At 34.9% G+C, this 18,171-nt stretch overlaps 1 protein-coding gene across 1 annotated transcript in view; it reads right to left on the bottom strand.

The window, feature by feature from the left end:
• The window catches only part of wt1a (WT1 transcription factor a), a 23,621-nt gene extending 8,298 nt beyond the window's left edge, over positions 1 to 15,323 (bottom strand). Inside the window, 6 exon segments of the mRNA XM_058766857.1 lie at positions 972 to 1,071; positions 4,820 to 4,900; positions 8,607 to 8,709; positions 11,387 to 11,509; positions 14,653 to 15,015; positions 15,018 to 15,323. Of these exon segments, the coding sequence (XP_058622840.1) occupies positions 972 to 1,071; positions 4,820 to 4,900; positions 8,607 to 8,709; positions 11,387 to 11,509; positions 14,653 to 15,015; positions 15,018 to 15,048 (801 nt within the window). The 5' untranslated portion in view covers positions 15,049 to 15,323.
• Positions 15,324 to 18,171: the final 2,848 nt, after the last annotated feature.

Consider the following 18,171-nt stretch of genomic DNA (forward strand, 5'->3'; position numbering starts at 1 on the left):
TTTTTCTATCAGATATTTCTATCTATCTGACATTTTTCTATCAGATCTATCTATCTATCTATCTATCTATCTATCTATCTATCTATCTATCTATCTATCTATCTATCTATCTATCTATCTATCTATCTATCTATCTATCTATCTATCTGGCATTTTTCTATCAGATATTTCTATCTATCTATCTATCTGACATTTTTCTATCAGATATTTCTATCTATCTATCTATCTATCTATCTATCTATCTATCTATCTATCTATCTATCTATCTATCTATCTATCTATCTATCTATCTATCTATCTGGCATTTTTCTATCAGATCTATCTATCTATCTACACTGCAAGTTGAGAAGTCATTCTAAGTTGCCCATCATGCATTTATACAATGAAGAGGGAACGAATAAACAGAGAAGTGAAGAAAGGCATCCCATTCTGAGCGAGAGCAGCTCTGGAGTATCTCTTCTTTTACAGCTTTAAGGCTGTTGACAGACATTAATTAAGAGCTAATGATTTATATGCATGAGCAGCAGGCAACTGGAAACTGCAGCTTTACGGCTAATGGACTTTTTTAAGTGATTCCTATTTGCTTTTCATCCTGAAATGCCTTTCAAATCTCTCAACTATTCTGGCAGGGGCCTGCTTCCTCTCGCATAGCGTTCTCATTGCGTCAGATGGTTTTCTTCAGCACCTTCTTTTTAAATTACATTTGTCTCTTTTTTTATTAGTTATTTAAGGCACTGTATCACACTTCTAAATCTCGAGTTTTTCATTTCTTTTTGGATTATACATCATTTTAGCAAGTTGTATAATCAACCTTTTGATTAAGGGTTGTGTGTGAGGTGTTTGTCAGTGTCAGTGTGTCTTTGTACGCTGTGGCCTGACCTTGGCCCGATGTGAGCACATCCCAAGAGCACAAAGAATCTTAGTTTGTCCTGAGAGTGAACTCAAATGAGCTGTGAGCAAGAGATACTGACCTGAAGGCCTCTGAAGACGCCGTGGGTGTGGATGCGGTACTGCGTGCTGCAGCTGTAGACCATGGGTGTGCTGGGGTCACTCTCATAGCCTCCTGCATGGCTGTTTGTGATTAAACAGGAGAATATTTAGAGTTAATGTCATCATATGGAATAAAGTAAGCTTATTCCAAAAAAAAAAAAAAAAAAGGAAATGCAATTAATTTTTCTAGCTCTAAGTATAGGCTAAATCTTGTGATTTTTTTTTTTTTTGTATTTTTTTTTTTTGTTTGTGCTTAAAACAAGAAAAACATTGCCAGTGAGGTATAATAAAAAAAAAAAATCACTTCTGTTTAAAGGGGCTAAAAAAAAAAAAATTTTCCAGCAAGGATGCATTACATTCAAAATTTACAGTAAATACATTTAGAATGTTACCAAAGATTTCTATTCATCGGAGAATAATGAAAAAAATAAGGTATCGTGTTTCCACAAAAATATTAAGCAACACAACCATTTTCAACTTTGATAAGAATAAGAAATGTTTCTTGAGCAGCAAATCGGCATATTAGTGTGATTTCTGAAAGATCATGTAACACTGAAGACTGGATATTTTTAAATTATATTAAAATAGACAAGTCATTTTAAACTGTAATAATATTTCACAATATTACTGTTTTTACTGTATTTTGTGATCAAATAAATGCAGCCTTGGAGAGCATAAGAGAAGTATTTCAAAAGCATTTAAAAGCAATCCCAACATTTGAACATACTGTAGTGTATATTAAAAACAAGCCATTGTATAATAAATTTTTACTCAAAAATAAAACAATACTGATTAACAAAATTATTAGCTTTTTCGTAATGTTAAAAATGTTAAAATTTAATATATATTTAATGAACGAACTTTTAGTTTTAAACTTATACTATAAGTTTTATAAGTTTGTACTATAACTAGAATAAAACATGTCTATGTCTGTTGATGCATGTAAAACATCAACAATTGCTCCACACTAAAGCAACTGTTCACCAAATGTAATTCTACTTAATAACTTTCTCATTTATGCGCAACAGCAGATACAGTCCTTCCTAAATCTCTCCATGCATTATTTCACAAAGTTTGGATGACACAGAGGGCATTGCTAGTCATAAAATACACAGAGTCATGTCTTTGTAATTCATCTTGACATTGGGGCAAATTGCTCCCTGTTTCAAAGAGCAATATTTTTGCCCTAAACATTTGAGGTAGGGCCAGTCAGAGAGATGAATGGGGAATGTATGGTCTTGCTCACTGTTGAACTTCTGCCTGAACCTCAGCGGTATTGCTTTTTACGTCACGCTGTAAATACACGTTTCTCAGGACAATTCTACACCATGTTTCTCCGCTTTGGAGAAAAGACCACACATTATGGAAACTGTTTTTCGTTACTGTGCAGATCTTTCCCAAAATTTCACAAATTTAGGTTCATGAGGAATAAAGTTCTCTTTGTCTGACCAGCCAGACAGAAAAGACAGTCCAAAACAGCGTCCTGCAGTAAATCTTCTCACAGTTCATTCATTCACCCAAGCCGAACCACCTTGGGCTTGCGACAGGCATGGGATTTGGAGGTATGTGAAGAGCTATAGATAGTTGGACGTGTATAAGAATGATTAAGTTTGGCTTGAGGAGCCACAGCAACGCTTCCATGGCAGCCCCCTTGAGATCGATCAGCGTGTCTGATTTTTCCTCAACTGAAACCAGCCCCGTCCCTCTCATTTATCAGCATATGAATCATTCCGTCACCCAGGGCTCCTCAGACTCTTTCAGGGAGGCTGGGGAGAGGTCATAGCCTCCTCCCCGCCTGGCCGAACGTGACTGCGGATTCTCGCTCTGGTCCCAGGGGGAGTAGAAGCTGTCCCATTGTGCACTGATGCACTTCCATCTCCCCCCTGCGTGGCTCCCTTCCTCCCAGCGGGCCGGCGCTCGGCCTGGTCAAGGCTGAGGTGCCACTGCCAGAAATATATGGCAGGATATCGTTCTCTAGCCAGACAAAACAGAGGCTTATTCTGCATGTGCACACTCTAATCTCTGGCACAAACAGAAAGATAAAGAAAGTTGCAGAGAATAGATTTTTAGATCATGTGAAACTGGTCCAATTGAGTTTTTCAATGTTAAATATGCAGACACGACTATAAGTACATCTACAGGTTGATTTCGCCGAAAAGTGCACAACTGCAACCGGATCTTATGAGAAAACTAGTATTTGTTTTGTATATTTATTTTTTGACATTTTTGCCTTTATTATGATGTGGGAGAGGGGGGGGGGGGGATCGGGACTGTTCGGGATTCGAACTCAGGACGCCCGTAGCGCAACGGCACTGCATGTCGGCGTGCTGCCAACAAGGCTACCTGCGCCGACGAAAACTAGTATTTTACAGGTTGGTTATTTAGTATGAATTAGTAAAATGTGTGTCACATAAAAACATACAATTTTTAGAAAAAAGTACATACAAAGCTCCACCCCTAACCCCACCGCTAAACTGAATCATATGATCTTTGATTCAGAAGTCATTCGTTCAATTGGACTGCACTAGCTGCGCTGTATATTTCTGATTCGCTAAAAGGAAATGGCTCATAAGAGTCATTTGTTTGGGAATCAGAAAACATTGTTTGCGCTATATCTTTTTGATTCGCTAAAAAACAACTAATTTGTTCGTGAATCAGAGTAAACTGGTTGCGCTGTAATACACTACAAAGAACCGACTCATTCACAAGAGCCATTTTTTTCAGAATCGGACTATACTGATGAGGTATTTGTTTCACTAAAATGAAGCAGTTTATTAGAGTACCTGTAATCTATAATCAGTAACTGTGATTACATTGATCAAGCTGTCTGTTTAGCGCTGTTTATTCAGTTGAAGAAGAAACGCAGGAAACTCAGTACGGTATTCCGCAAGAATAGTGAACATCACTCGGTTCTGCTATTTAAAAAAATGGAACCAGTTTTTAACAAAAAAGAAGCGCTTCTTAATTCTGACACCTATCGTTTTATCCAACCAATAACAGAAGTTTGGGATGAGCGTTTAAGAAACCTGTCAGTATTTTTGCAATTCATTTTGGTGGCGCTAGAGGCGCAAAAATTCCACATTTCACCTTAAAATAAACATTTAAAAGGCCCGTTCACACCAAGAACGATAACTATAAAGATAACTATATTAGCACCCAGACCAGTGGACGATATCTTCTTTTTATTCTAAGCGCATGCTCATCTGCTGCTTTAAATTCTCAAGCTCATTATAGCAAGATTGATTCTGATTGGGTGTCAATGTTTTTATCGTTCATCAGCTGGAAAAAAAAAAAATTGTTTTGAAAGTGAAAATCGTTTCTCTGTGGTGCGGACTCTGCTATTCTTTAATATTGAGAACGATTTTTAAAACTACTGTATATAGCCTATGTTTATCGTTAGCTTTAAAGTTATCATCCTTGGTGAAACAGGTCTTATTACTCAAATAAAAAATCCATTTTATTTTGTCATTCAACTTGTAAATAAAGTGTATTTTTTTTTTTTCTTCTCTTTTTTTTTGATCTGGCTAGTATTGTACTATCTGCAATGAATCTGGTTTTCTGACATCCATGGCAATGTACCATAAAAGAAACAGAACCCAAACCATTGTGGTTTGCACACATAATCCAACTTGAATTCAGACTTATTATCAGGCCCTCACAATAATTTCAATTCCCATTTTATTTTCCCAGCGTAAATACCAGCTTAAATGAAGCATATTGTAAGTTTTAACCCGTGACACACTTCTCTTCTCTTAGCTGAAACAAATGTGTGCTTATTCAAATCACAGAAGAATTTCGTACATGACAGGAGTGGGTCGCGTCGACCTACCTCTTTATAGTGGACGCCAGAGGGTTGACGGGATTCCACGCCATGCATTCCAACTGTGACGCCATTTGATATAAATTATCACTGCTGGGATTGAAAACAACAGAAATACTATTTAAGAAAATATACATATACAGTAACTTCCTGTACTACAAGCACTCTTAATCTTAAAAAACAGCAACCACTGTTAGATGTAAAGAATGTGTGAATGAAAAATAGCCCTTTTGACAAAGGCATCCTGGGTAACAGCGAATGAATGTGTCATATGTGCAAAAAAAAAAGGAGGTTACCCACACCAGGGGTGATCAGTTAATCAGGACATCCCTCTGACCAAAAACCTGCCATACGTTATTAAAAGCCTGTCTGTAGGACCATTAGTTACCCTGCCAGGTGCTCACCCAAACACATAGTTTGGATTTATCTACAGCAACTCTGACATCATAGTGTTTCATCATAGACAGGCAACAGTGTACGGCGGTATGAACTGGTACCTGGTACTGCGCTTGCTTCACTGCCGAAGAAACATAACAGTATTTCAGCATCAACAGAGTTTGTTTTGAGAAAATGCTGGCTGAAGAAACTAATTTGACACGTTTGTGTTAGAAATGTTTCAGGACTCTTTCGATAATGATAACTTCTGCACATCAATAGTATTTGTGGCATAATGTTGGTTACCACATAAATACAATTTGTGGTATTTTTTTTTTTTTTAAAGAGATTAATACTTATATTCAACAAGGATGCATTACATTTATCAAAAGTGACAGTAAAGACTTTTATAATGTTACAAAGTATTTCTGTTTCAAATAATTGTTGTTCTTTTGAACTTTCTGTTCATCAAAGAATCTTAAACTCTATTAAACAATAATAATATAATTTTCTTAAGCAGCAAATCAGCATATTAGAATGATTTCTGAAGGATCATGTGACACTGAAGACTGGAATAATGATGCTGAAAATTCAGCTTTGCATCACAGGAATAAATTAAATTTTATCATATATTAAAATAGAAAAAGTTATTCTAAATTCTAATAATATTTCACAATATTACTGTTTTTACTGTATCTTAAATAAATCAAATAAATGCAATCTGGGTAAGCATAAGAGATCTCTTTAAAAAACATTAAAAAAATCTTACTGACCCTAAACTTTTGAATGGTAATGTATATTTTTAGTGCATTCAAAAAAAGTCCATGCAGAAAATGTATTAAACACAAGTTAAACAGTATTTATGGAATAATGTTGGTTACCACAAAAATACATTTTAAATTATTTTTCTTGCATTAACATTTTTTTATTGATTGTAAAAATCATGATTTTATTGTGTAAAAATTGCTCACTTTACTGTGCTTACTTTGCATTATCTTTACTTTGTAAAGTTATATCCAATGTTACTATTCATTGCCATAGCTATATAACGCCTAAATCATAAAAATGATTATTTATACAGCTCTGCATCTTAAATAATACACCGGTTTTAAAAGAAGAATTAATATCAGTGCTTTTATAAAAAGAACCTGGTATATTCCTTAAAACAGAGTAAAATATAATGAAGCCAAATAGGTTAGAAAGCAATTTTTTAAAGCTATATTAAATTTTACAATCCATTGGCATGACAATGTAATGCTTAAAACCATAAAACTTTAAAAATACTACAGGCAAATTACTATTACTAAGGCAAGCCTTAAACTTTAAAATACTCACTGTTTCAAAAGTAAAGCCACAAGATGTACAGTATAAACACTATGTGTTAATATGATTTAAGTATGCATTATGCAAAAATTGCTTACTAATCTTTTCTTTGTAAAGTTCTATCCAATCTTATGATTCATTGCCTTACAATTAAACCTTAAACATTAAAAAGACAGTACAAATTGATTTACACAGCTTTGCAGCTCAAATAATACACAGAAGAATTAATGTCAGTGCTTATATAAAATGAGACTTGAAAAATAGTTTGTTCAAAGATATAATATATGGTCTGGTAAGCTCCCCCGTTCAGCTTTGCTCTGTGAACTTGGTCTGGATCTTTGTTTTTCCTTTTAGACACACCAGACACAGATGCAGGAAGCCTGTAGATTGTGAAGAGTTTACATTTTCGTACACTGCATCTGCTTTTGAGATTAACAACGACCTAATTTTACTTTGAAAATCTGGATGTGTTTTTATTCCAGCCACCTCGTGCTACCCAAAAAGCGCTTTAACCGGAGGCCTGTGTAAATACAGGGCTGTAGGTACCAGGCATTTGATTTGAAAAGCAGCACAGTATTCTGATTTGAGGATTCACAGCCGCCTCGCTGCGGCCCGATAGGAGACTGTTTATTACAGCGCCGAGAAGCTGCAGTTCGACCTGAGTCAAAGTCCTCTTATCATCCCAATTCTGTTATTTTGAATCTTTATGTTCCCTCTGCGCTGGAAAAACAACATGGCGAAAGCATCCGAGGAATGCGAGATCATTTCGGGGCTGTAGTACTCGCGCTGTTAGCCGAAGTTGCGAAGGGAATTCCACCGAGAACAGTTAACCACTTATCAGAATGAAAGAATTCAGAGCTGGTCTGAAAGTGCAAACGGGTGGTGGATTAAACCGTTTATCTTGGCGTAGTACACAATGCTGTTCAGCACTTGACCTTTATTAAGCACGTTTGACAGAACCCAGCTTTGATTTGGCAGTGTGTTGTTAAATTAAATTATACCAATTTGCATTTTAAGCCGTGACACACTCATATTTTATATTGATGAAATCTGCAATTTTTTTTTTGTTTGTTTGTTTATATAGTGGCATTAGAGATTACATTACCGTTTAGAAGTTTGGAGTCAGTAGGATTTGTATTTTTTGGAAACGCATTAAAAAAGGACACATTAAATTTATCAAAAGTGACAGTAAATACATTTATAAAGTTACAAAAGATTTCTATTTCAAATCAATGCTGTTCTTTTGAACTTTTCATCATCACTATTCATCAAAGAATCTTGAAAAAAAATATTTCCAACATAATAATAATAACAATACAAGTTTCTTAACAAGCAAATCTGAAGGATCATGTGACACTGAATACTGGAGTAATGATGCTGAAAATTCAGCTTTGCATCCCAGGAATAAATTACATTTTAAAATATATTAACGTAGAAAACAGTTATTTTAAATTATAATAATACTTCACAGTATTATGGATTTTATTGTGTCTTTGGACAAATAAATGCAGCCTTGATAAGCACCTCTTTGAAAAAAAACATAAAAAAATATTTTAGTAGTGTATATTTTTAATGCGTTTTTTATTTTTATTTTTTTATAAAAGTACCCGAACTTTATTCGAACATCCTGTGCCTCCTTTTCCTCCTCTTGTTACCTAACTTCCGCACTTCCTCTACGTGCTCAGTGGCAGCGTGACTTTTTGGAGTCGCCATAATAACAGATTTTGACGTGTCTCTGATTGTTGCACAGGCCTGGTTATTGAACAGAACTGGATTTGAACTTCCTGCACCCCGTGTGTCCTGACAACTATCAGTTGTACTGTCTGGACGACTTTTTTTTTAAAGAATTCGGTGGCCATGTGCATGACTTTCTCATTTCATATCTCATTTCCTTCAAATCTTTTTGGATACATATTACATTTTGTGAAGTCTGTTTTTCGGTTATGAGGCATTTAAGAAACTTCTGAAGCGGCAATGATTTACATGTCTTGTAGAGAGAGAGAGAGAGAGAGAGAGAGAGAGAGGAGTCAGATGTGTAAAGAACATGTTTCAGAAGGCCTTGAGATGTTATTGGTGATGGATAGGACTGGAGCTGTACCTGTTGTATGGGTTCCTCAGGAGCAGAGCCTGACTTCCTGTACAGCTGTCAGAGGGAGTGTGGCAGCCGTATACCGGAGGAGGAACAGGATACTGCTGCTCACCTGAAATGCAACAGAAATATGAACGAAAAGCCTTTGATAGTGTTTATTTCTGGTATTGATTTGATTTCTAAGATCTTATACCCAGGCTACAATATCTCTGTATTGGCCAAAAATTAGATTTATATATTTTATATGAATATATTTATATTAATATAAAAAGAATCTAAAGTAAATAATGCTACTTGTTTTTATTATTGTTAATTATAATTAATAATATTTTTATAAACACATTATTTTTACATAAATTTTATATTATAGACATTAACGTAAAAAAAAAATACATATTGTACAAATAACTTTTTATTTTTCTTAAATTTTTCTTGTGTATTATATTTACATGCCCTTTTATCTTGTGTATTATTTAATGGTCTTTTTGTTTTTTGTTTTCGTCTTATTGTCATGGTTTTAAATTAATCTCAGTATTAATATAAACATTATATAAATATTGTAAAAATAATTATAAAATGTTATAAAAATACAAAAATAGACACTTTTGTATATGTTTTGTATTATTTAATGGTCTTTTTGGGTGTAATACTTTTTCTATTTTCTTGTCATGGTATTAAATTATAGCGTATAGTATTAATTTTGTCACGATACCAGGAAGCACGGAGACGAGGAGATGAGGAATACACAAAATGAGAGTCTTTAATATCCAACTGGGTAACACAGAACACAGGCAGGGAAAACATTCAAGAACCGACAAAACCTAACTGAAAGGACAAGACCTTAAATACACAGGACAATCAGGGAGGAAGACGAGACACACCTGGAATCAAATCAACGTGAGGGAGAAACTGGGTCACAGGGAACACATGGGGAGCAAAAACACAACAAAACAGTCCAGGGGCATAACAAATACACATTATATACATTTTTCCTATTTTCTTTATTTTTTTTGCTTTTTGTTTTTGTCTTATTGTCATGGTTTTAAATTAATCTCAGTATTAATATAAACATTATCTAAATATTGTAAAAATAATTACGAAATGTTATAAAAATACAAAAATAGATACTTTTGTATATCTTTTGTGTGTTATTTAATGGTCTTTTTGGGTGTAATATTTGTACTATTTTCTTGTCATGGTATTAAATTTACTTGAGTATTAATATACACATTATATAAATGTAAAAAAAAGAATTATAAAGTACTGTAAAGAATAAAAAGTTTACTTTTAATACTGTGTCTTCTTTAATTGTTTATATATATATATATATATATATATATATATATATATATAAAATCTAGAAACAAATGGTGCTATATAGCACTAAAAGTGGTTCTTTGGCTCGTAATCATAGGGGAACCACTTTTGGTGCTGTATAGCATCAAATCTTGGTGCTTCAGTGGTTCTTCACCGGTTCTTTGGCATGACTGAGGAGCTATATAGCACCACTACCATATACAGAACCTGTTAAGCTCCTGTATGGTTCTTCAGCGGTTCTTCAGTGGTTCTTTGGGGTGATTAAGGTGCTATATAGCACCTGTTAATCCCCTTTAAAGGTTCTTTACAAGCCAAAGAACCACTGTTGGTGCTGTTTAGCACCATTTTTGTTGAAGAAAAACAATGCAATATGGCACCTCTTATGGTTCTACATAGCACCATTTGACAAAGGTCAAGATATGGTGCTATATAGCACCTAAAGTGGTTCCCCTATGATTACGAGCCAAGAACCACTTTTAGTGCTATATAGCACCATTTCTTTTTAAGAGTGTGTATATGTTTTCTTGTCAAAGTGTTCTTCTTAGTTGTGCAGAACTTTGTTTTAAATAAATAAATTATAAATTAATACATAAGTCAATTATTTTAAATAAACACGACTTGATTCAGTGCCTATGCAAGAGATAAAGAAAAAAATGTTTTGAAGAAAAATACAATTTTTCCTTAATAACACAAAATGTTCTAATATTTCACCTCGATCACTCTTTGGTTAACCACATTGTGTGATTGTGTTTTAATAATTCTCAGCAGAGTTTAATTAACGGGAATGAACATTTGTGCACTCTGTTTGTCTTGAGTCCCTGATGGAAAATATCCATGCCTGGATGGTCAGAGTATCATAACTTTGCTGTTCCAGCGAAACGCATGATCGAGCATGTGTGGCATAGTGCATCTTACAAAGGGAATATGAGCGTGAGGGAGGGTTATGGAGATGCAGCCGAGTACACTTAGCAGTTATGAAAACAACAGGCTGACTTTCTTTGAAGCCATAAAGCACGCAGACCTCTCCCTCTCTGTTTCAAAGTGCAAATGAGGAATCGCTGCTTTGGCTCATCCGGCCCCCGTATTGTGGATGCGTCCCATGGTAGTTCTAAACATTCCGAAAGGCATCTCGCATTGCCACAAGCGCAGAGACCTCAGGCAGAATTTACTGCGGCACAGTGAACACCAAATTGTCCGGTTAGCTGTTTGCTGATGTTTAACATTATGACGTGCGTAAGAGCAGAGAGGACTATGGGGAGAAAAAAAAGGTTTCAGCTGATTTACTGTTCAGCAATGGGACGTTTTGTGCAACTTGCCCCCTGAATGACATTACAGAGATCGCTCTGTAAGTTCAAAGAGCAAGGGCCAGATCTCAAACACGCAGAAAGTGTTTGTAGATTAGAATCTCTTCCAATATGAGCATTTGTACAAACACTATAAAATGTAATTTAGTGCATGGTGTGTGTGTTTACCCATGTTGCTTTGCTGCGTGATGGGGTCCTCGTGTTTGAAGGAGTGGTTAGGAAACTGCGAGGTGTGATGGGAAGGTGTGTGTCCGTAGTTTGTGGCTCCATCAAAAGAAACAGCACCGTAACCTGTGACAGATAATATAAATGAAGTATTGCAAATATAAATAAATATATATATATATATACGTACAGAGAGAGAGAGAGAGAGAGAGAGGTTTAAAATACATTTAAAAAATATACATATATGCATTTTTACTATTATATAAAAAACTATTATATAAAATATTATTTAAAAAATACACACAGATCTTATGTTTTGGAAATTTTAGAATTGCATAATTATTCTGTAAAATATTCAAATATTTGTTGACGTGGAAATATAAATGAAGTTACAAATATTTATTTTAATGTTTAAATATCTTTCACATATATTTTAAATATAGATTTTGTACCATTCATGTTTTAGAAATTGTAGAATTGCTTAATCATTCAGTAAACTTCAATTATTACTTATTTTAAGATATATAAATGAAGTCAGAAATATTTTCATAATATTGTGAAATAAAAAGAAATATATTTATTATTATATGCACATATATATATCTGTTAAATATGTTATGTTAAATATACATTTTGTGTTTTAGAAATGGCAGAATTGGCAAATTCTATTCCATAAGCGTATAAAATATTTTCATTTGAGATGGAAATATAAATGAAATATTTTAGAATATTTTACTTATATATCTTAAAATATTTTAAAAACTTTTAACTATATATATGTTATACCATTTTATTTTAGAAATTTTTAGAAATGGCCTAATTACTCCATAAACTTCAAATATTTTGTTAATATAAATTAAGTCAGAAATATATATATCTAATTTCTAAAAAATCTATTTTAAATATTTCAGAATTGCCTAATTATTCTGTAAACTTCAAATATTTTTAGTTGAGATGGAAACAACCTATTTAAAACATCATCAGAAAATCTGTATTAGCGGTTATTAAACAGCAAAACACAGCTATTCTCCAGATAATAGGAATATTCTTCCTTGGATCCTAATCAGTGCTCCGTTCCCCAGCGGGGGTGAGCGGACAAGCTGTGCGAGGAAAACAAACGCTGGCAGGACGGTGTAGCCGAGAGCCGACACCAGGTTTAGGGGTGAATCATGCCTCGGTGTAACCCCAGGTCAGACTTAACATCGTAAATCACGGTCTCCCACCACCATCTTCATTAATTACAAGCCAACCACTTTCACCTCAGACAGAGAAAAACTCATTAAAGATGACCATTTCTCTTCCACCCTACCAGGTCTCAGCAAGAGTTTTAACCTGGGAGTCAGTGAAGAGCTGGAAGTGTGGCCTGATATTGCTTAGAGTGGCACTACCCACAATTAATTGTAACTTTAAGTTTCCAAAATGCAATTTAGAACTAAACGAGTATCAGATGTCTTAGAGAGTGATTGTGTTTTTTTTTTTTAAAAAAAAATTATCCTACGTCTGGGTTAACTCAACCACTGAAGATGTTATTTATTATTATTGATTATCTTATTTTATTACTATTGACAGAGGAGGGTTAAAAGTTACAAAATATTAATTTGAATAAAATGTAATTAAATTACTCCCCCTCCCAAATAATACCAAATAGCAAGTATTGGAGTAGCAATGTGGATTAAAATTGTTAGAAGGACTGCAAAATATGTAGTAATTTTGTAAGTTGTTTATTGATGAATAAAACGAGATCTAAAATCATAAAATGCATAGAAAATATGAAATATGAATTTTATTTAACTAGTAATACAGGTGTCCAAACAACGTATCGTCAGAAAGAATAAAACTTTTTTTTTTTACTCTTCTCGTTGTGTGTCTCTATTATCTGTTCTTATTTATAATATCTTATCCAGTCAAATATAATTTCAAAAAAAAAATTTTTATTCTGTTAATTACTTAAATACAGTCTCCAATGATTACTGAATGACGACATGTATTCAAATTTAGTCATTGTTACGTAAAATAAAAAATTAGTAGAATAATATTAGCAGTTTTTCATCTTTATTTTAAAAGATGCAGTTTGTCAAGTTTAAACCCCAAGCCAGAAACCTCAAGTTTCTTCACACTGACACAGTAATGAGTCAGATGCTTTAAACGCCTGTGTGATGAGGTGTTTGCAGCATATCTGTAAAATAACTGGGAACTGTTTCGCCAAATACAGGAGCACTGAGATACATAATTACTCAAGGCAGACAAATATGTGTGAGCTGATGGACCTGATGATGGATAAATCACAGAATACATTTACTCATTAACTTAAACAAGTTCATACAAGCAATCTACAAAATTTACACAGTTGTCCAATAAAATACTCACACTCTAAAAAACTCAAAAATGAGAAGATGATAAACTCTATTCTTTTTAACTGTCAATAAATTGTCTTAAAGGAGGGTTTAAAAATAATGACGACCCGCTGGAAGTCTTAATTGCTAATACAAATGTATTTGAATAAATTAAAAATGATTGTAGAAATGTGTAATTAATTTAATAAATTAAATATAATTATAATAACATTTATAATTAATCATTAAAAATTACCAAAAAATAAAATTAAACGTTTTTGCGAAATCAATATTTCTGAACACTCTTGTCCTACTTTGACATTTCATCTAATTTGTTAATAGTGTCTTTTAGGCCAATAGCTGAGTCATTTAAATGGTCCAGTTTCAACATGTTATGACATTTAGAGTGATCACAGCTAAAAATAAAGAGCAGAAAACTCTGAATTTTACTTTCATTTTTTTTAAGAAGTGCAACACAAAAGCTGAAGCTTTATTAAGCTTGAATTAAATGTATTAAACAGATGAAATCTAAACTGAATGACTGAAATAAAACAGAAGTTACAATAAGCTGTCAATTTATAGGCCCCATACACTCTTAAAAATAAATGTTTCAAGTGGAAGTTTTTGCCGCGATGGGTTCCACAAAGAACCTTTCAGTGAGCAGTTGTTAAAAGAACAATTTGTCTTAGTGTGATTAATATTTTAATCATCTTTTTCCACTATTAAGAACCTTTTGTGGAATGGAAAGTTCCATTAATGCCAATAAAGAACCTTTATTTTTTAAAAGTGTAACTCTAAAAATGCTTTTTGCCCTTAAGAAATATATTAAAATGTATACTTATTGATAAAAACTGGCTTATCTTATTCAAACATTTCAAAGCAATGTCACAAAGAAGCAAGAACAGAATAACAGCGACATTTAAAGCAGTTTCTCACCCTGATTCCTGGAGCTGGGCTGGCTGTCCATGCAGTTGGAGAGGTAAGGGCCATTGCTGAACATCCTGGGCTGACTGGGTGGAGGCTGGCTGGATGTAGGGGCCCCGAAGGCTCCGTACCTGCAGGCCCCAGTGCCAGTGAACTGTCCAGAGAAGTGCACGGTGAAGGCACTCAGCCCGCAGTGAGGGTCTTCATGGGGGTCGGCCGTGCCCCAGCTGGGCTCCTGTTTGATGAAGGAGTGCGGGGCCAGCGAGCTGTAGGGAGTGCCGGTGTGAAAGTCCAGCATCGGAGCCCACTGTGGGGTGCTGCTCACGGGCAGGGCGCAGTTACCGTTCCCCCCGGGCAGTGGGGGCACGGGAGGAGAAGAGTGTTGAGGTCACGTACATCAGAACCCATTTTTGGCTACTTACAAAACAGGCCCAGCTGAGAGACGTTTGAGTTCGGAGCTAAAATCCCAAAGTCAAGGTGTCATCGCTGAGTCAAGTTGGGTCACGGCCAGAAAAAAGTGCAACGGCTTTTCGTTTTCAACAGGAATAGTCCATGTCACAATGGGAGAAAGCAAACGGGGGCTCGGTCGGGAGGTCCCAGCAGGGCCGAGTTCTCGCAGGCTCTGTGAATGGAGTGAGGAGAGAAGAAGAGATGTTCCTCCTTTCTTGCGTGTCTGTTTTCTTTGGAGGCCCAGGAGCTCACACTCTGAGGAGTCGGGAGGAGGAGGAGGAGCCACAGCTAGTGAGGAAAGATGAGCGTAACACTTCATTCATTTACTTCTCCCTGTACAATACTCCTCCCTGTATACTCATACAGCATGCTGGGAGTCTCAATAAACTGTGTGTGTTTGTGGGAGTCGGGCGGACGGATAACAATGATTCAGAGACTGGCTTTTTATGAGCTTTCAAACACATTTTAGCAGACACTGTAAAAGTGTTAATACATGTACTTCAGCCTTCGGCTGCGCGTGTACAGTACTATGCAAATGTCTGAGGTGGTTATTTAAGAGGCAGAAATAAACTTAAATTCCGTTTTGAACTGGAATTTTTAAATTTGAATTGATTTGTGAAAGGACAGGCTTTTAGTTTCATTTATCCTTTTAACTCTATGCTCCGGTTAAGCAGTCTTTAATTTTGTTTCAAGACTATATTTTGAGGCGCGTGACCTCGCAGCCTAGTAATGACCGCGCGCAAGCTCGCGCTTTATCATTAACATCCATCAAACTTAATGCTTTTTTTCTCTCGTTCAGACGGAAGAATACGTATTAAACAAATGCAGCTGCCCTTTTATAAATTAGTGCGTTTTATGAAACTCTTCTAGAGCATTATGGCCGTAAGAAATTCATGCATTGAAGGCAAAATTATGAAGATTATTTTCTAAGGGGATTGTTGTAACAAAATCTTTATGAGAACGGATATTGTTCATTATTAACTGTGTGTTATTGTTTGTCACGTTTTTTTGATTTATGGAAGATGGAAAACCCTTAAAATAGATCACTGACTCCGCAACTTTTAAACGAGGATAGCATAACAGCTATATAATAATAATAATAATAATAATAATAATAATAATAATAATAAATGCCCAATCAATTATTGGTATTTAATGTTTTAAAAATGGGCTACCCAAGCGGCCGTGTCAGCCCTTATATCGCATAATTTATCGACAACATTATAGGCTGCAACGTGCCTCGATTTCTTTCCTTTTAAAAATACAAATTTTAAAATGAACTTAATGTATAGGCAGCAATGAAAAGACAAACTGTAAAGAAAATAGACAAAAGATAGTCTTATTTCTTCTTTTATTTTTTTTATTTTTTTAGTTATTAATATTTCATAGTTGATTTTTATTTTACCGTATTCTTAGATTTATTCATTAAGCTCTATTATTCATAATGTTTCTCATTGCCTAATATTTATGAGCCGAAAGCGCTGCATAATTAAATGAAACTACTTGCTTTCTGATGATTCAACTCACTGCTAATCAGAAAAATAAGGCTAACCTTGAGGATCCATAGGAACTGTGTTTTAAGTGCAGGGCGATTTTTGTTTAAATTAAAAAAGGTTTCTTATCACCATTTCAGTATCGAGTGAGAAACTTATCTGCAGGTGCTTCACTTGAACCTTTGAACTGTTGAATAATTTAACAGTCAAATACAAACGGAATGAGTAACGTTCTTTTTATTAAAAAAAAAAAAAAAAAAAGTTAAGTTAGAATGTCACATTTTAAATGTAATCCGTCGGTCGTTATGCAAAGCAATGAAGAGCGTTTGATTTATCGAATCAGAAAGAAATTCCACGCAGGCAACATCAGTTAAAGCTCATGTAGAAATGTACTGATGAAACGGTTTTGTCTTACAATTGGCGACCATCAAGTGCAGGACGATGAAAGGCCGATGAAAAATACGCGATGTTGCGATGAGGACATGAGGAGGGATGAGTCAATTATAACCCTGCAGAATCTGCCGTGAGGAAGAGAGGACTTACACACCCCTACACACACTCCCTCAGCAAGGGCTGAGTTCCTGCTTAACCTCTGGCTCACTGTCTGGAAGAGAGTAATATTACTGGAGTCCACAACTCCAGCCTGAGATGGACCTCATCTGGAAGTCCTCATGCCTTCAGGTTGGAGATGTGAAAACAAACGAATCCTGTATTATATTGTTAGCACTTAGTCAATTTTTAGCTTTAACTTTTAAGCAGGGCCCATGGACATTCATAACCATTTGTAGAATACTTGCAACAACAATAATAGACAGTGACGAAGGTTTTAGTTCCACAGTGGTTCGAAAAAATATGGTGTGACACAACACACGCCCGACATCCAGACGATTTTATGGTCCAAGATGAAACAATATAATGATGTATTAATAGAAGTATGCATAATTATTGTAAAATACTGGCAATATAGTGCATTTATCTGTAGAAGAACTAGGAAATAAGATGGGGTGATAATCAAACATTGGTGAACGATGTACACACGTTAAAGTACACATACCCTAATATGAATTATTAGACCTATATACTCCAGTAAAAGTATAGACTACGTAAGTTTAAAAAGCTTGATTTTAAGTTAGACTATTTAAATATCATTAGGAAATAGTACAAAGCGATGGCTCATCATTTATTATTTTGCAATTTTATACGCTCTATCCTACTGCCCAATACATATTTGGAGAGACACGAGACAGAATAAAGCTTATGGAGGTTTGAGCAACTTAGTTCTCGCGCAATCAGTTCAATAATAAATAAACTCGAATCCTGAGGATGAAATTTCTTCCGGTTTTTGTTGCATTTTGAGTCAGACAGGGCAAAGTTAATTGAGTTGAGTGGCATCTCCAGGTAAATTGAATCAATGAGTTTTGACTCGTGAATAGCTGCAGCCTCCATTTCGAAAATGAATCATTCAGTTATATTTGTGAACAGATTCAACATGTTCATAAACAAGAATCGTTCAAGTCTCGGTTAGCCTAATGAATCGCGCAGGTTTCTTCAGTTTGAAAGAGCGATTGCTGCAAACAAATAATGACAA

The sequence above is a fragment of the Onychostoma macrolepis genome, chromosome 25, assembly GCF_012432095.1.
Source record: "Onychostoma macrolepis isolate SWU-2019 chromosome 25, ASM1243209v1, whole genome shotgun sequence".
In the NCBI taxonomy this organism is placed as follows: Eukaryota; Metazoa; Chordata; class Actinopteri; order Cypriniformes; family Cyprinidae; genus Onychostoma; species Onychostoma macrolepis.